Source organism: Haemaphysalis longicornis, unplaced genomic scaffold (assembly GCF_048455015.1).
Source record: "Haemaphysalis longicornis isolate Haplotype H1 unplaced genomic scaffold, Haemaphysalis longicornis Haplotype H1 scaffold_1, whole genome shotgun sequence".
Classification (NCBI taxonomy): Eukaryota; Metazoa; Arthropoda; class Arachnida; order Ixodida; family Ixodidae; genus Haemaphysalis; species Haemaphysalis longicornis.
In genome coordinates, this window is record NW_027526203.1 from 326,697,023 (window position 1) to 326,716,941 (window position 19,919).

The 19,919-nt window shown below is 43.8% G+C and overlaps 1 protein-coding gene across 5 annotated transcripts in view; it reads right to left on the minus strand.

Annotated features, from left to right (window-relative positions):
* LOC144151803 (cytochrome P450 4c3-like) overlaps positions 1–19,919 on the minus strand; it is a 61,317-nt gene that overhangs the window by 17,520 nt on the left and 23,878 nt on the right. For all 5 annotated transcript variants that reach the window (XM_077682940.1, XM_077682956.1, XM_077682948.1 and 2 more), the window contains 5 exons: positions 12,704–12,992; positions 11,287–11,399; positions 9,581–9,666; positions 6,285–6,478; positions 1,129–1,198 (listed from right to left, as the gene is read on the minus strand). In XM_077682940.1, the coding sequence (XP_077539066.1) occupies positions 1,129–1,198; positions 6,285–6,478; positions 9,581–9,666; positions 11,287–11,399; positions 12,704–12,977 (737 nt within the window). In that variant the 5' untranslated portion in view covers positions 12,978–12,992. The remainder of the gene's footprint in view (positions 1–1,128; positions 1,199–6,284; positions 6,479–9,580; positions 9,667–11,286; positions 11,400–12,703; positions 12,993–19,919) is intronic.

Here is a 19,919-nt window from a genome sequence, read left to right on the forward strand (position 1 = left end):
CTTCTCTGCCCCTCACAAGCCTTCTAAGCTCTGCAAAATGACTGACCCGGACGCAACTCAGCAAAGTGGCTGTGGCACGAAATATCGGCGACCTTTTGTTGAATGTGCAGAAGCGTAGTCTACCAAATTCCCTCAACGTGCGGAAAAGTGTACGCTGGCCAAACTGGAATAAGCGTCAACGATAGGCTGAGGGAGCACGCGAACAATGTAAAAAATGCGCGGAAGGGGAAAGATGCAGAGGGCTTCCTGGCAAGCCATTGTTTGAATTGCAAGGACTGTTTGCCAGCATTACAACACACTTCCATCATTAGAAAGTGCAAATCACGGCTTTCTCGGGAAATTATAGAACCAGGAGGGATTTTAATGCTTGGTGAGGCATGCATTTGCGTGGCCTCTATCACCTTGTCTGAGAAAGAACTAAATTTTCTACACATGCGCAGATAAACCTTAGGTTGGACGGGTGTATATATTGTCTCTCTTTCAAAATAAAACAAGTTGATAGTTCAGCGCAGTCCCTGTTGCGTATCTCTCTCTCTCTCTCTCTCTCTGTGTTTGTCTCTTTTTTTTTGCGCTGTTTTGCCTAGTATATCGTTGCTAACTTTTGTTATAAAGGGTTTAGAAGATATAAAGGATATAATAAGAACAACAAAGCATTGCATTAACAGGGTTGCGAACCGATGGGTGGTTTCTCCGCGATTTGTTGTAAGCGGTGCACAGCCGTATTTGTTTCGTCTGTGACAACGTCTGTTTGGTACCGATATATTGCGGCATGGGCTTCCATGGCGGAAAGATTTTACATCGTACCGAGCGCTTCAAATAAACTAGCCCTCCCATTTCTTCCGTTCAAAAGCCGCAGAGTACACCCATAAAAAAATGGAAAGAACAGTAGTGGTGTAATTTCCAAATGGCTCTTTACAGGCACATGAGCCAGTGCCTGTAAATGTGAGCCAGTGCCTCACATGAGCCAATTGGGAGATTATGAAATTAATGAACTGAACAAATACCTGCGTTTTTTTCCCACGAAATTAAAGTGGAAAATGTCTTTGCCGCATAAAACGGGCCCTTCACTACAGGGTGGCCTCAGTTTTACCGTAAAATAAGTGTATGCGTGAAAATAGAAAGACCTACCTATTTACAGCCTTCACGTACGGAGAGCCCACATCATATTGTGCACGAATAGATGTCCCCATAATGGTTTCTGAAAGTAAACATTTCGCAGTATAGCTGATGTATTCACGCAAGCGTCAGTAAACCTACTTATTTTTTCAAGCTTCCCACTGCTTGCGAGGAAGTGGGTGCGAACTGACGATCAAATCGAAATCAAGACTTGCCAATGTTGATATGAGCAAAGCACGCTGGATATAAAAAATGAAGTGATCTGGTTACAATTTTACGTTCGCTCGACGGATCTCGCTGTATGATTTGGACGTTCCGCGCGCTTGTCTTTTTAGCGTTTACTGTGCACACGAGCATCACCACTCGCTCCCTCCTCGCGCACAAACGGCGACCAACGGCCAGACCGGTGCTCACTCTACTCGATGACAGGTTAAATGGACCCTGCAACAGTTTTTTCTCCAACTTTTATTTTTCTAAATCTGCAACTCTTTCAGAACGTAGTCAACAGTCGCACCGAGTACTTATATTAGGGGCTGAAAAAGTACCCCAGCCACATGTTCCACTGCTCCGCGCCCATCAGGCAATTTAGGTCCATAAAAAGTTTTATCTCTCTTTTTACGTGCGAAAGCGCCCCTGTGTTCGAGATTTCGGCGCACGTTAAAGATCCCCAGTGATCAAAATTAATCCGGAGCCCTCCACTACGGCGCGCCTCATCGCCTGTGTAGCGTCGGCGCATTAAACCCCACAATCAATCAATCAATCAACCTCTTTTTAGGTCCAGGAATCGTTTGCATGCTTGAATGACTTCATCCAAGTGGTGTCATGGCTATTGACCGCCTTCCTTACAGTTACCGCAATGAACGCACTGAATAGCCACATTAAAGACAATCGTAACGAGACGAAGCAGAAGCAGGGGGACGTGTCAGCTGCGACGAGCAAATCACTCAATGTCGCTCTTTGCTGGAGGCAACTATAGCTTCCTGAGTGCTTTCAGACACGAAGGAAAGAGTGAAAGCGTGTATCGGCAGTGTTGCATGGTTCCTTGAGGAACGGCAAGAGCCATGCAACTGTCCATTCGTTTGTAATAATCTGCCGAATAATCACTGAACACGGGGCGTGTCCAAAGAAAGACGTCTGGATGCACGGCTATAAACAAGCTCGCGAGTTCGAAGAGGATCTCAAACCTTTTCGATTTCCCGCGACCCCATTCCGGCCGCCCAATAAAGTTGTTTCCTCTCTCTCGACACTGCGGGACCGCCTGCTTTCTAACCAAACCTGGTTTTTGTACTTGCGCTTGATTTAGACGCATAGGGCGCCGAAAAATGCAAGAATTTTTTCTGTATTAGTGTACTTGTTATTTCCCTACACACGAAACACTTCTTTACACCCTTTTTGTCCAGAAAGGGTGTTGATTGATTGATTGTATGGTTTAACGCACCGACGCAACGCAGGCGATGAGGCGCGCCGTGGTGGAGGGCTCCGTATTAATTTTGACCATCTGGAGATCTTTAACGTGCACCGAAATCTCGTACACACGGGCGTTTTTGCTTTTCGCCTCCATCAGAAAAGCGGCCACCGCGGCCAAGAATCGAACCCGCGACCTCGTGCTTAGCGGCACAACGCCTTAGCCACTGAGCCACCGCGGCGGGTATAAAGGGTGTAGCGTAAGTGGGAAAAGGGGTGTTGGTAGGCCATTACACTCTAATTCTTGAATCTAAACACCCCTATTGGTAGCTCTACACCCTTTTTGTGTGGAAAAAAGGGTGTTGACCCAACTTCAACACCCTCGGTTTTTGATAGGGTGTGCAAAGGGTCGGGAGAAGGTGTTCAGCTGTTCATTGATAAAGGCCATGCATGCATGTATATTTGCACTGTGAAGTACAAGACATCCCCTGATACCCTCCTGCCCCCCTCGTAAGAAATGTTCAATAGCAAAAAAAAAAAAAAACTTTCTCGTGTGCAATGGTCACTGGTTTCGATATACGGTGCCCATGGCCAAATTTGAGCTTTGGCATGTTTTGAAACGTCAATTTGAACTCTTAAAATTAAAAAAAAACTGTATTTGTGTGGCAAAAAGGTGTTGACCAACTGCAACACCCTTAGTTTTCTGTAGGGTGTTGAAAGGGTGTGAATTAGGTGTTCCGTTGCAAAACAAAAACAAGAAAACCCCCGAAGCTGGGGGTCGACCTAGCTTCTTACGGTGCTGCTGAGTTTTGCTATAAGTTTTGTTAGGTTTTGCGATGTTCTTGCTAGGCTAGGCTAACTGCTGATGACTAAGGCCAAGTGTAGCCGTATTTTACAAGGCTGTTCCAGTGTGTCCCCCTCACTTAAAGCGCGTCCAAGAGGGAAACAAGCTAGGTCGACCCCCAGCTCCGCTGTTTCTTTAGTCTTCCATCACTAGTGCAAGCTGCCACAATTTTTTTTCGTTTTAGGCATCCCAAAAAACTAGTACCTTTAAAATGCTATTGTTAGAGGTGCGCATACGCATGCGCCCCTTGTGCTCTCACTCGAACAGGCTCGAAATCCGGCTTCACTGTATAATATCTATCTGCGGTGGTGCACCCTTTATAGGCGACGCGCTCGTTTGTTTTTCTTGGTATTGTTTTGCTAACGCCTCCGAACCGAACCTTCTTTTTTGCTAACACCACTGAAGCAAACTAACGCCACCGAACCTAGTTCAATTCATATTTTTTTTAACATCGTGAGGCACAAAACATCCCTTTGCTTGTAAAAGATGTTCAGTCCACCCGTGTAAACGGGTAAAAAACACCTGCTAAGTTGGAGATTTTTTACACCCTTTTTCTCAGTTGGTGGTCTTCCGCACATTTTTTTTTTAGTTTCCAATACCCTAATTTGTAGCTTTACATCCTTGTGGGAAAAAAAGGTGTTGGAATAATGAGCCCCATTTTCGGTGGGTGCTGAAATGGTGTGGAGTCGGTGCTTGATAATTAATAAAATGCTCTGAACTATTGAACATAATAACTACCTCACGATTAAAACGTTTTCGCAAATCCGCATGCTGACTTGTATATGCTCACATTAAAATGAATAATTGCATAATTAGCGCTAAAATGTACGATTTTTGCGACAAGACCACCGACTCTGTCGGAGGACCTTTCTTTCTTGGCTATAAAAAGCAAGAGCAGATGTATTTCTAAGTATGTATTCTCGCTCTCCCAATGCATCCAGTTGGGTTTCTTGCTCAAGTCATTTGTGGTCCAAGTGCTGCTTGTGCGTGTCGAATGTGTCTGCATGTCATCTACATTGTCACGCGTGCTGCGCTATCCACACCATTATTTTATGGTGCTAAGCAACCTAACACCCTTTTTTAGGCTGTTCACAAGAACACCCTCATTCATCCTTACCCCCTTTTTTTGCCAAAACGCCTTTTAAAGGTGTGTGCCATGGGAAAAGATTTTTACACCCTTTTCGGCCAAAAAGGGTGTAAAAAAGTTGAGTGTGTACAATTCAAAATGATCGCCAGTCACGTATAATTGGCACCTAACACTTCGAACAGGCGGTCCGACTTGATAGTTTTGTTTTCCACTGTGTCAAGCATAAATGCATGAACAGAAGATGGCGGAAGTCACGTTCCCAACTCGTGCACTATCGTGGTCGCGATCACGAATACAGCACAAAGCATTGATGAGTCCAATGCTGCTACCGCTCGTCCTGTAGTACCGTACTGCGTTCTCCTTGAAAACTGACCGGGAATCGCTATGCGCGGTACTGAAGCGATAGCGATGGGAAGCCGCCATTCTGAAGCGGTCACCTGCTGTTTGGAATGAAGAATAGTAACTTAAAATCTATAATAATTCAAAATATATAAAGATATTGTTTGCGCTTTTTTTTATGTAACAACTAAGTAAAATTGGCGCCAAGCATAAAAAGTGGCAGAAGTCTTCTTCACGTTTGTGTTCACCGGCATTTTGACGATCTGTCCCCTGAACAGATTTAATTTAAAAATTCGTATTCAAGTTGTACCTGCAACTCAATTAATTACAACTATAAGTAAAATAACCTTTTGTTAGTGAGCGTTTCTTCCGGTTGTTTGGAGAAAACAGAGCTCGGGTGCCGGATTATTTCAGGCGTCACGAAAGTACATCCTGCGGTAGTAACAGGTTGGAGGAGCAGCTTCCGTTTCTGTTCTTAACTTGAAAATGAGTATAGTGAGGTTAATGGCACAATGACACCACCATTGACGCCAATGACGCCGTTAATGAAGGCAATGGCAGAACTAGTGAGAACCGGTAGTCCAATGACACGCAAACTTTAGCTATTGAATACGATCTTTGTTTGATCAGTTTTAAATTGGCCTGACATGATATATGGGCGCTTGGCTTACATTCCACTCGGGTTCATATTAATAATTATATTGATAGTAGTTATCACCAGGCTCATTATCCTGTTTATGTTTACTGTAAGACAAAATCATCTTTCCTAGCCTTGAAACCAGTCCGGTCCTGCGCTGTTCGAGCCAATTCCTTTCCACCACATTTAGTTGCCTCATACTTCCAACGAGTTGTCTTACTTCCCATATTTTCTCGACCCATGTCTCGGTAGGCATTTTATTACCCTGGTAGTCTACGGTTTTTAGATCTTCGCATTGCATGCCCAGCCCAACTCCATTTCTTTTTTTCTATTTTCGGTTAGAATGTTTCCCCCTGAACCTAATATCGGGTAAATACAGTATTTTGAAACGAACTACGAACAAAGTGTTCCGAATGGAAACTTTATTAGTCTGTTTCTCCGCACGACACAGAACCTATATCTAAAAAGACCCCAAAGTTGTAATTTTTTTCATCCTCGCATTGAAAAAGCAAGCGCATCGTAACAGCACTCACATTTTGAATACGGTCCGCGTTCTCAGGTACACTTAAGTGACAACAGAAACAGTACACCCAGTAATTTTAGCTCGTCCTTATTTCAGCAGCAACAACACGTACGAACAACAACAACAAAACACTCCCACAGTAGTATACTTACGGGATAAAAAATGGTATACTTTAGACCTCCAGTATAGCGTCCTGCTAGCAGAGCAAAATCCCAGGTGTGTTAGGCAAAATATATGATCTATTTCGGCGAATGCTCATTATGCCGTTAGAAATCTGGATACACAGCCTACAACTTGTTCAAATTTTTGAAGGAGTTGCTTATGTTGCACTCACCGCAAATGATGTCCAAGGTGCAAAGCGTGACCAACGGTACAATATCAAAAAGCTTTCCCTCACGAGTTAATGTCCCGAGTTTCTTGGCAAGGATTTGTGACTGAAAATTTATGGTCGGAATAAAATCTTCCAGTATACGAAAATGAAATGCCGGTGTGAATAGCCGTCTCCGAGTCCTCCACTTCTTGCCTGTGCTGAAAGAAAATGATATCGTCGGGGGCTTTAGACTTTACAACTTTACAGAGAGCAATCCCTTGACTAGCCACGATGTGTTTCAGCATTTGCATGCGTGCTGCTTTTAAGTGTTTGGTCTACAAGGATGTGCGTTAGAACCTAAACAGACAATAAAAAAAACATTATTTGTATGTTCCAGCTTACAGCGATGCGACATTACTAACCTTTTGGTCACCATTAAATAACCGTTTTTTTAATAAAACAGCCTGTACTTACGCAGACGTAAAAAAGATATTTTCTGGGACTTCTTTCTGTCTTTGGCAACACGCATCTATTCTACATTATTCCCCCTGCTTTCACAGCTGGTGTCGCTGTCCTGGCATAGTGACCGGGCACCCTCAGCGTTATACGCAACAGGTGAAGTTTCCCGTTTTCTGTCATATTACACGACGTTTTTATGTTATCTTTTCGGAGTATTCTGTACCTTTTTATTCTTACTCGATGTTCTAAGCACCTTATAGTTTAGCGGTAGAGCAACGTGTGGACTAGAACTAGTTGGCACGGTTTAAACGATAAAGGAGCTCGCGCAAACATGAAATACCTGATAAGAAGGTGGGCAGACACCGCACTGACTAAAGTCGATTGCAACTTGAAATCAGGTTGCGATGACCTACCACATCCTCCCCTTTGCTTTCCGAGGTTTTCTTGACTGCCAACCCTTATTTCTGTCTTATTTCAACGAGCCCCTCATTTCCTATTCTGATTTGCTATATATATATATATATATATTGCATTGCTCCGACCACCAATAGTTGAAGACGAGGCGTGTCGAAACAAAAACTTCAGTGCGTCCAGCGTTTAAAGGAACTCTGCATCACTTCCGATAAATACTTTCACTCTTTCCTTCACGTCTGGAAGCACTGCGAAAGCTATAATTACCGCCAGCTCGGAGCGGCACTGCGGGATTTGCTCGTCGCACCAGATGCACCTTCCGTTTCTGTTTTGCTGTTGCGGCTTTCTCTTTAAAGTGGCTATCGGGTGTATTCATTTCTGCGTCTAAAAGGAAGCCGGCCAATAGCCCCTACACCGCTGTAATGACGGAATTCCAGTGATCGGAGACTGCGAAGCAGAAGCCCCAGGAAAGAGAGAAAAATCGTTTGAGCAAGTTTTAAGTTATCTGATGGCATACAGTCGTAATTTATGGCTGAGGTACTTCGTGGCCCCCTAATCTAAGTAGTGGACGTGTTGGTTGTCTACGTTCTGCAAGCATTTAAGATATCGAATAAAGTTGGAAAAAGTGCTGTGGGGTCCGTTTGAAATGTGGCTGAGCTTGATGCTCGGATCGTCTCCTTTGTTGTAGAACATGTTCATCCTCGTGCCCTATTATAGACGCTGTAGACGCCATAAAAAGACGACTTTGCTCTGGCATAGTGTATTTGTTGTACGATTGAATTTGCAATGATCGTCCGTCACTGTGTAATGAACAGGCAAGGCTTAGAACGATTTGAACAAATTACGGCAGTTTGTACAGCGTCCAAAGCAAAGGAAGCTCATTTGCGATCTAACTTGTGCACAAAACGACTTATTATAAGTCAAATACGTCTACTACTCCTTGCCTATTACGATTTCTTGCATGGCGTTCCCGATAGAACCTGATTGGAAATCACGATGCTGAAAAGGACGCAACAGCGATGGGAAGCAGCCACTTGAAGTATTACGTGGCAGCGGGCGGATACAAAACAACACCGCTGAACTGCGTTAAAATTAGAACTATTCAACTCTGTATAATTGAAAATCTGCATAACAATACTGTTCACACTTTGACGTGTTAAAGAATTAAAATGTGCGAGAAACAAACAAAATCGTTTAAATATTTTTTCATGGTTTGTTATGACAATAGTATCAACGGTTTGACGTCATCCAGAGCTTTTATTTCAGAAAGTTCAGTAAGCTCGTTTATGCACGCAAAACACACTAAAGTACAACAATAAGTACAGTCAATTTTTATTCCTAAGCTTTTCTTAGAATGTTTTAAAAATAGCTCTAGTGCTGGAGTATTTCGGACATCGGAACGGAACACCCGGTGGCCGGAATAATGCAGCTAAGATGAGGTTTCGTTATTTGTCTCAACTTGTAATCGACTATAGCAATTCACGGGATTTTATTCCAGAGACAAAATTTATACGCCATGGGGGCTGTTCCTACCGCCGTTCCATGTGAACAAATTGCTCCACGTGGCAGCGGTAGCGGTACTTTTACCCCCGCAAGAAAAATAAAAATATACAACAACCTCGAATGTAGCCTTATTGCAGCGGCCTCAAAATTCAGCCGCAAGGAAGCAAATGCGTGTTTTACTGTATTCATATAACTCCCGCAGTAGGCTTAAATGTAGTAACAAAACACCGCAACAAAAGTAAAGCAGAAATTGGAAGGCGTATCTGCAGCGACGAGCCAATCCCACACTGCCACTGTCTGATGGTGGTAAATGCAGCTTTCCCAGTGCTTCAAGGCACGAAAAGAAGAGGGAAAGCGTTTGCCAACAGTGTTTCAGGGTCCCTTTAAATGAGACACAAAACAAGTTATTGGAATTACAAGTCACCTGCCTTAACACCAACTGCATAAGCACTGACACTGAATCTGAGAACAAATGACCGTCGTAAATGTTTGGTTAGAAGAGTGTCTTAATTTTTTTAATAAAGGTGAAAAATAAAAATTCTAACGTGAACGAGATTCTTGCATTCATTCCTGAATGCCACATGGAATAAATTTGCTGGTACCTACATGCGAAGAGCGTATACCTCCGGTCTAGCGCCGGCGGCGTAAAACTAGTATAGGTTGCAGCCTGACTTCAAAAAAAAAAAAAAAAAGGTCATTGGTGGTTTAAAGTTTATTACGGCGATTTTATTTAAAACCTGGCAAATGAAGAAATTACTGAAGAAAATATTAGCGATCATTGAAGAAAATCATGTAATAGCGGTGTTTCATAAAGCCTGCAATATTTTTGTGCTTTTGTGTGTTCAAATGTTCACAGCATATGAATAAAGGGCTAGCCGCCGACTTATTTTCAACATAGAGCAAACCTTTTCATTGGTGTTACAAAAGTATTAAATAATATGGCACACCTTGTAAGTAGGCCAGATCCCAGCCAGCTGTGAAGCATGCCATACTCCGGGCCTTTCGCAAGCAGTGTGTTGCTCGAAAGTACCTCCTAAAACGAGGAAGTGTCCGTTAACACGTGTTTTCGATTCTCCTAACTGGAAAGCTTAAATACCGTTCCAACAACGCGTAGATGCAGCAATCGTCATTATGTAAGCAACAAGGTCATGGCTTACAAGCATATACGTTCAATACGTTGTGCAAAACCCTAATAGTGGTCTACGCTATTCGCTGTGCGCTGAAGCCTAGCGCATTTGTAATATTTATAATACAGAATCGTCTTTTATAGCATAACGGCGCAATCAATGCGGTTTTACACACACAAAAAAAATGAACGAAGCTCACACGAAAGCGTAAGTCTTGAAGGTAGTGAAGCTTTACGCAACTTTCACCACCATCACGAAGGTTTAAGCCCCCGATTGCAGCCGATTTGTTTCTTTTTCGCTACCGCAACGACCTTCACTCCATCGTTGTTACTATAAGTGTGAGCTTCTTTCATTTTTTTGGAAGTGATAATCATCGGACATAATCTTTGAGGGGTGTACGCTATGACGTGTCTTCCTCGTTCCGCGCAAATGTTCCGCGCAAAACGCTGGAGTTTTTATTTTTTGCCAATATTGGCCAATCTCCTTAAGTGGACAAGCTTGAATTCATAAAGGTGTGCCGGGGACGCTGGGTGGTCGTCGCGAGGCACGCGCACACGAGCGTTCTGCATTTTCTTGTTTTTTAACTGCCGGGCGTTCGCCGCAATCTTGGACAATCTCCATAAGTGGGTGTGCTGGGCTCGACAAACGTGCACAGGGGATGCTGGGCGGTCGTCGCGAGGCACGCACGCACGAGCACCAGGCATTTTCTTGGTTTTGTCCACAGTCGGGCGGCCGCCGCGAGGCCCGCCTCACGTGCGCGTGCTCACGTGCGCGCGTTCGGCAATTTCTTGGTATTTTTAACTGCGGGCACAAAAATTACGATTTGCTAAACAGCTTCGCTGTTAAGAACAGCATTCACTTTTTGTGTCCGTATGCTCCCCCCTCGCTTAGTTGTTTTAAGTACATAGATTGAAAAAACATGTTGTGCAATCATTGCCTAACGCACGACGGAAATACCAGCGATTGATCGAGTGATTGCAGGGTTTAACGCCCCGACGTTACACAGGCGATGAGGCGCGCCGTAGTGGACGGCTCCGCGTTAATTTGACCCCCTTGGGATCTTTAACATGCACCGAAATCTCGAACATATTGGCGTTCTCGCTTTTCGCCTCCATCAGAAAAGCGGCCGCCGCGGCCCGGAATCGAACTGAGCCACCGCGGCGGGTGAAATACCAGCGAGATTTACAAGTAGAGCCCTGAGGGTGAATAGCGGCCAAGGGTTCCCCGCTGGTCAGTCTATCGCTGGCCTCGCTTAGTACTCCCCATAACATGTTCACAAACCCACGTAATAAAACGTGCAGCGGTGAGAAAGCCAGTGCTCTACTGCACACTTTTTGAAGCGAAAGAACCCGAACCACAATACCAGTACAGCCCATGAACTTGGTGCACGTACAAGTTTCATTGGCATAGTTTGCAGTAACACGCAGACATTTGCGCAATAAAATAATGATGCACCCAATATAACCAACAATAGCACCGAACTGTGGCGCCCGGATGACGCAATACTGCGGAGAAGCGATGCTTACCTCTATATACTCCGCTTTTTGCAGGCTCACAGACAGCGTTGTCCCCATAAAAAACATGTGGATGCCATGCTTCTTGAAAAGCACGTGAAATCCAACGACAGCATTAAAAAGCGCTGAAAACAATGAAACAGGAACAGCACATATTAGCCGTGTACTGTTGGAGAGGGAATATTAGTTGTTTCGACGTCCGAGCTGATGGATGTAGGGTTATACGTTGTTAACCCTCACACCTCATGGACAAAGGAAGTAGGGAAAGAGGACAATTATCGCCTTCACTGTGTTGACGCTACCTCGACATAGTGAATTCAACAACATGGCAAATCCAAATGATGGTCCGCATAACTGATAAGTACAAATTTATAGCCACTTTATAGCTACAAATTTCTACAAACCACATAAGTTTTTTCAAAGCAAATAAAGAAGGTAGTAGGGGCATGCAAATTGAATAAAATATATTACTAAATAGTGCACAGCACAAATATCAGCTAGTATTAATTTCTGATTTTTCTATTTCTTTCGTTAAGTTCTGAATTCGCACCAGTTGAGTGATAATGGTAAAATACGGAAAAAGCGAGGAGAGTGCCATATCTTGTGCTCTATACCCCTGCGGACATACAAAGCTGCCAAATACAGGCTTTTGCGAAGCAATCAATTTATTCTTTAGATTCAAGAGCCTAAGCAGCATTATTCAAAGGTAAGGTAAATAATGGCAGTAAAGCGGAAGGAAGGCGGACAAACATTTTATAGAATGCTAATTTGGAGGAGCACGAATGTTCAGTCTACAGTTTATCAGTAAAGTATAAAAACAGAGCCAAGGCATGACAGTTTTCTGCAGTATGGAAAAGCAAAACAAATACAAATGAAGACAGGATGCTGCCAAAGCAAGTACTATGCTCATGTCCTTTTTAACGAGATGCTGCTTGCAAAGTTTGTCGCCTCTCAACATACCTTTTTGAAATCAAGCTGCTTTTTACATCACCGCATTTCAATTAATGTCGCCAGTATTTCAAAATGAAGTCATCCAACTAAAAGTACAATCCGCCTGTTACAGTATTATACTCAAGTTCCTTTTGCGATCTCAGAGGAGAGGACAAACATCTTTAATTTGGAGCTCAATGGTAACCTTTACAGTACTGCTGAATTCCTACATTGAAAAGTGTGTCGTTGTCGATGGGGCTTGAGGAACGTGTGTTGCACATATTAAGCTACTCGTTCAGGAAACACCATTGCTTTACGCCATTAAGCAAGGCTGTATTTAATGTACACACGTATACTTAAAGATGATAGTGCAGTTAAAAGAACTGCTCTAAATAAATTATGCGCAAGCATTTGCTCTATTTCGAAGCTGCATAGCAACAAAGTCACAACGAACACGTAGTTACGTTGTTCACAATATTCATGCTTTGGGTAAACTTACATGCGCTTAATCCCATTGATGATCTTACTCCAGAGCAGCTTCTCAGCAAAGACCACAGGTTCATGTATGGAATGGGCTCCCACCTCATCGGCACATTTTTTATATCCCGGAGCTTTCTCAGTTGAATGAATTTCAGCACTGAGAGGAAAGCTGCGGCCACCAAGCACGCTGTCACCAGGAAAATTGTGAGGGCCTGGGCGACGAATAATGCTGTTCCCATTGTTTTACTCAGCATTAGAAGGCCGAAGGAATGGTTCCATGTGGAGCCAATCATGACAGGGCGCTGCAACTGCACACACAAAAAATAAAGACAGTATAGTGAGCACTGGGAAGTACAGTCGAACTTTGTTCATTGGAACTCCGAGAGGGCAAACAATCTGTTCGAATCAACAGGAATTTGAACTAGCGGGGTTTCGTCTGGTTAGCCGCACAGCAGGTATTAGGAACGCATGCGCGATAAAGTAGTCCCTACTGCACGTTCTTAGGAGCCCAATCGCAATCATGACGTACTGCACAAATACGGGATACGCGATAGGCACTTTGATATTGAAACCTAGAGAAGCAGGCCCGCACTTCAGGGATTCGAGACGCGGGACGCTGGTAGCACCGACTGCGAAAAGACACGCTCATGCTAAATAATAGCAAGAATAGCATTAGAGAATAACCACAGCGACGGACGAGACGAAGTGCATGGGGCGGGACGGGTGGGTTGTGTGTCATCTACTTCACACGAGCCGTTGGCGAGGGCGCATTGCCTCCAGTCTCGCCTTTGTCCGTTTTCTTAGAAAAAAAGAACTTACCATACCTCCCTAAAGAAAGTTGAGAGAAGCGCGAAAGCTTTATCACATCTGAACTGCGGCAAAAAGTGCGTCAAAAACCTTCACTAAAAGTGCGTCCAACCTTCACCGAAAGTGCGTCCAATTGATCTTCAAGCCTTCAAAGACCCAAATCGCAAACGAAGAACGCATCCATGCGACGATTTTTCTCGAGCTAGTTAAACTCATCTACGAACAATCTAAATGTATACCGATACGTGGCTTATGAGGTAAAGGTATACGACTTATGGGATAAAGGTGCTGTACTCCTTCTTCATGATCGATGCGTGTAGTGCCCTGATCTAGAACCTGCCCTTTTTGCGATTTTCAAGTAACCGTTTCGACATAATGGCAGCCCGGTTTCACTCCCGCGTCGTGTGCAGAGGTCCTATCAGAGCTTTCCTGTCGACCAACGGGTCTATGGGGAAAGGCATTAGTTTTTCGAAAGGAGCCATCATTCCCACTATGAAAGCTTTCTATTTCAAACAATTTTTATGAAGCGAGCACATGCTTAGGGTTTACGGGTTGGCAATACTACAGCGGCTAGTGACGCATCAAACTTTGGCATTCGGCTCGGGATTGTTCGAACAGTAGAAACGTAGTCTGTGCGGACGGGCAATCTTGTTCGTATTAACTGTGGCGCTTGTTTCAGGTTTATATTTAGGAAAGTTTTTCCCAGTTCATATACACGTCGCTTTGCCAGGACAAAATGGCCAGTTCGAATTATCTGGTGGTTCGAATATTGCGATCTCAAATTAAAGAGGCTCGACTGAAGTTTGTGTCTCAACATTCCCAAAAACATAATGGCGCTAGCGTGCAATCCACGACATGTTGTTTTGAGGTGAAAGAACTCTTATGGCAAATAACACCGGCTTTGAAGGTCTCAGGAAATCTGAAAAACACACAAGATGCGCCGTAAAATTCGCCACAAAACTTCTCAAGGGTTTTTCGAGAACGAAAAATTTTGCCGACAGAGCTACAGAAGATTATTTTAAAGTTATTGTTACCTCTATTAACAGCAGCCCGGTACTTTCACCACTCTCTTGTACAACAGGGAGCCTGAAATTGGCATTATTTTCAAAACGACCGGAAATCAATATGTTACTGCACCTTTTCATGCTCTAATAAATGACTCCGAGTACTGCGCTGCAATTTCCAGATAATATATAAATTATAAGATAAAGCCTGAACAATCCACATATGATGACTTCGATAGCTTCTTCCTGCAGTTATGACGGTCATAGAGGGCCTTAGCTGTGGTGCGAATTAAACACGGGTGAATGCTTCATCCATCAGAAATTTAAATAGTCGTCAAAATGCGGTGGAGACGACAGCAGGATTCTGACAAAATTATTCACCGAACACACAGTAAATACAGTCTGAAAAATGTTTACGTGCATGCAGTTATGGGTCATGTCACGTAGGTAACCGGAATTCCCGATAAAAATGGAATTTGTGCAAGGTACACTTTTAATAAGAACGACAGTGAGAGATCGTCAACAATGAGTGTCGATTAGTGCCTTAAACTGACGTTACAGGAGCCATGGAGCGTTTTTCACAGACCATTTGGAATGCCTTGGCGGTAAAGTCAATTGCCCCACTGACCTGCTCTCTCATGACTAGGTTTAAATTCGTTGAGTACCACCGCAGTAAGAGGAGGTGAAAAATTGCGCTCGCCGTATATTATATGTACCGCTACTCCTCTGCTAAATCTTGCACTACAGGGGCCGAGAGAGATTCTCGGCCTCCAGCGCCGACCAATCGAGAGAACTGCCGAGTTCGTTTCTCTTCACGGCAACGCAGAGTTCTGCACTACCTGTGGCCAGCGCGCTGAGCGAGAAAGCGCGGCCATCGTGCCCGCGCGTATGCGCTTTCCATGATTATCTGCGTGTACCCTCTGAATTCGTGCTTTCTGCTGGCGCAGGTGATTTGAGTAATTATTGGTAGCTCGGCTAGACTGTTGGTCCGCTCCGGTTTTCTCCGGAATCGATAACCCTCATCGCGTCGGCTGCTTGCGCATTCGAATTTAAAGGGGCCATGCAGACAAAACACATGTTTGGTCCATTCGAAAGATTGACTCATTAAAATCACACTGACACCACCTTTAACGTAAACTTCGGTCAGATAATCCATATAATTAGGAAAAAGGGGAATGGCCATGCGGCTCACTAGCTCATTTCCCGCACTAGAACCCATGACGTAATATGCATAGCTGTGCGATTCGCTGAGACTGGCCAAAGCAAAGGCAAGTTAGGCAGGGCGTACAATCTTGCACAACGAGATGTTTTCGCTTAAATGTAATGCATATTCATTTTATAGCAGTAAGAATGGTGGGGTAAAGAATGGAAGTTACGAAAGTACACGTAAACATAGGAGTAACGGTGCGTACTGCTGTTGGTGCTGCGCGTACTATACTTTTTATAGTTGAACAGCAGTCCTGCGCTTTCGGGTTGTCTCACACGACACTGACCGATTGGCGTAACCGACATTGTCTTACGTGACCGTGTTTGTCGAGCATTCCCCATTTTCAATGAACGATTACTACCTACCGCAACAAAAACAAGCTATAGGTGCGAATACGGTTACAAATGCGCACAGGCTCCGATTGATTGATTGATTGATTGATTGATTGATTGATTGATTGATTGATTGATTGATTGATTGATTGATTGATTGATTGATTGATTGATTGATTGATTGATTGATTGATTGATTGATTGATTGATTTGTAATGGTATACCCTTAGTAACGGGGTAATGACGTGTCATCTTAGCGAAGAAATTAATATATCTATGTTTTATACTCTTCGTTTATTCTAGCGCTGCTGTTAGGGTAGGCTAAAATAACTTTTTCCTGTTGCAGGTGGTAGCTGTACTGGGCAATATTCCCCTCTCTGATTTTCGTCCACCAGCATTCTAATCTTTTTTTAGTCACCTCGACAGCCTTGAAGTCAACTCCCTGAGTGCTACCCTAAAATCCTAGGGCTTCTGAAAGCCGAATATTTCCCTTATGTAGATTTGGATGGATACGCTCACATTCCAACCCTATGTGCAGCATATTTTATCTTTCTTTTCCGCAGACCAAGCATACCCCATCACATTGTGTATACTTCCCCACAAAGCTCTTAGTTCTCAAGCAACCTGCTCCTAGCCTCAAAACGCAAAGCACTGCCCTTGGAATTATCGTAGAAATTTTCCTTTGTGATGCGCAATTTCCCTGCCCTGTACATCTCTAACGACGTTTCAGCTTCCAGTTTTTTTTTCTCTCCATTTAGTTATTTCTATATTCCTTGCTTCTTTTTTAGTTACTTTGTTTGTCCTTCATTCTCCACTGTTCTTTCCGTATTTCATCGTTAGCCTTCTAGTTTTCCTTAGCCACTGCTTGTCCACGCTTTTCTTGTATAGGTACCCAAAAACTTTATCTGTCCACCTACGTTTATCCATTGCTCTCAACCTCCCCTCAATGCGTTATTTACTCCGAGCTTCTTGAACTTCAAACGACGCCCAGCCCATTTCTCTCTGCACTGATTCGCTAGTTGTTTTGACATGCGCTCCTAAGGGCCAACGGCCTACCGTTCTCTGGTTCAGTGCAAATCATGATAGAGCGTCTGATTTTAAGCGGAGTACTGAATTCGCAAATGTGAGACCCGGAACCAGTACCCCTCCCACGTTTCTCTCACTAGTTCATATTTGTTATACTCCCACAGAGCGCTATGGATCGTTATAGCTGGGGTTCTGCGTTTTCGGAGTTTATTTTTGAGCAAATTCGGAGGGCGTTTCTCGGAGTTTGTTTATTTTTGCAAATTCTGCGTTTTTCGGAGCGTCCTTTCAGAGTACACAGAATACGGAGTTTTTCGGATTATTAGGGTCGCAGAGTATTGATCTTTAAGAAATGCCATGTACAATAATAAAAGAAATCAAACAGCAGAATCATTTTTATTGCAGAGTCAATATTTGCAACATTCGTGGTGACACCATTTACAACTTGTTGTTGTATATGCAGGCATATTTTCCAATGTTAGTGTCTGTAACCGCAGCACGCTCCTTCCGGCTGACCACTCGAAACATTGAGAATGCTTTTTCGACATTCGCACTAGATATGGGTAGACCCAGCAAATCCAGTGCGCAACGTGAAAGGGTGGGCCAATCTCATGCATGCATCCGCCAAAACTGTAGCGGCTCCACAATTTCCTTCACAACGTAGGCCTGATACGCCAGGAACCCTCTTTCTAGCTGGGTAATATCATGCTCTCGCTGCACGACCACTGTGAACAAGTGCTTGTAGATCTAGAACATGTGAGGTAGTTCTGCCTTCACGTTCGGGTTGACGATCTGCACCCAATACCAAAACGAATCGCTCGTGTATTGCAAGTCGTCCGCAACATTTCGTTGGACGGTCTGGCTCCACTTCTCGGCCACAGCACCGTAGTACTCATGGAAGCTGTTAACAGCGTACAAGCGCTTCTCCTCGTCATCAATGTCGAGCATGCAGTCGACTTCCCCGCCGAAACTTGTCACTCGTCGGTCCATTGGCTTAACAGTGCCTTCAGGTGCACAGCAAGTAGGGAATAGACCTCATGCACCAATGTAGATTCAGCTTCTTTATTGATTTTGATTCAGATTCACCTTCACTATTGAGAGCACTTCGTTCGAGTTTTTTTTTAAGAATCTGAGCTTAACAAGCAGGTCATGCAGATAAAGGAATTGAAAAGGGGAAACGAATATAGAACACAATCGAATCAGATTGTGAATGTAGGCCACATTTTGATATGACCAGCATTGTAGGCCGACACGAGGATCAGCTAACAAGAGAAATCATGGAGTCCTACCAGATTGTTTCATTGAAAGACAAATGCGCTAACACAGCTTCCATAACACTGACAAAGACAGAACTTAAATTCTTATCCAATCACTAGTTTTTGCCTTCCTAAAGTGCCTTTTTTAAGGTTGTGTTTGAACTGTCATCCTCAACTTTTTAGTTTTTAGTTTTTATAGTATTTGATTGTGCTCCTTCCCTTTCCCTCTTTTCTTACGTTCGCAGTGTACCGCCCGGTATAAAATAGGGCGTCACAGTGAAAATAAGCGAGTTGATAGCAGCGCTGTGTCCCGTCCACTTCGTTCGTCCTTGTTCCTTTGCGCTTACTCAAACATTCAATCTTTAGTGAAGTGAGGTCAGAGAAGGGCGAATGAAATTCTAGGAAAATAACATATCAGGGAAAAAGCCCGAAGTGGAGTGGCAGGGAAGGTGAGAAGTGTTTCACCTTGGTTCGACTATCGTTATGGGGAGAGATCTTGTTTTTCATGATAAGGGTCCAAAGCGACTCCCTTTGTGAAGCTTGGGAACGTAAGTGGAACTAACAAAAGTGGAAACATGAAAATAGAAGAGGAAACGTTTTTCGAGGATGCCAGGGAAAGATAAAGGGTAGTCTGGTTTTCACAGGCGGCGGTCCCTGATTTCGGAGTTTTTCGGATAAATCCGAATTCGCAAAATGTTTACGGGCGAGTGTTTTTCGGATTTTATCGGATTTATCCGAAAACGCAGAACCCTAGTTATAGCTGAGTTTCGCTTTCCTTTATTCGTAAGTTGCTCTTCATGAGTACTTAAGTAGCTGTCGGCTTCTGTTATCCACATTTCCAAATATTTATATTCCTTGACTCTGGGAAGTTGGCCATGCTGGATTGACACCGCGTCAATGCTAGTGTCATTGAAAACCATTATTCCCGATTTTCCGTGCTAAAATTTAACCCGAGGTCTGAGGCTTCGTGGCTACGAATATTTATGAGCCGTTGCATATCGCTCTGGTTATCAGCTAAAAGAACAATGTCGTCTGCGTGTAACATTCCTAGAATACGCTGTTGTGCCACTTCGCCTTGCCACATATGCGTTAGGTTGAATCCTAATTGACTTCCCTGCAGTTTCTTTTCTAACCCTACCATGTAAAACATAAACAGCGTTGGGCTCAAAGGGATGCCCGTTTCAGTCCTCGATTGGTGTAGACATGATGTGCGCATTTCTGCCCTTCCCATGTCAGGTGCACTCTATTATCATTGCTACGAAGAACTGTATTAACTCTTCATCTAAGTCCTAGAGTTTTTGCACCCCCCAACAGCAGTTGTCTGTTTACGTTATCATATGCCCCTTCATGTCCAAGAACGTAATCCATAATGATCTATTCTGGGCTTTCGCAATTTCAGAGCCCTGGGTTATCACGAACAAATTATCATCGAAGCGCCTGTCTTGCCTAAATCCATTCTGTAGTTCCTCAAGGATTTCATTTTTCTGCTCAGTATGGAGGGACTGATGGTAAACAAGGCGTTCCTTAGTCGGCTGCAGACTGAACCGCGCACTAAAGTTCGCTTGAAGACTTGTCCTGGTTACGTCATCACAGACGTCACAAAGCA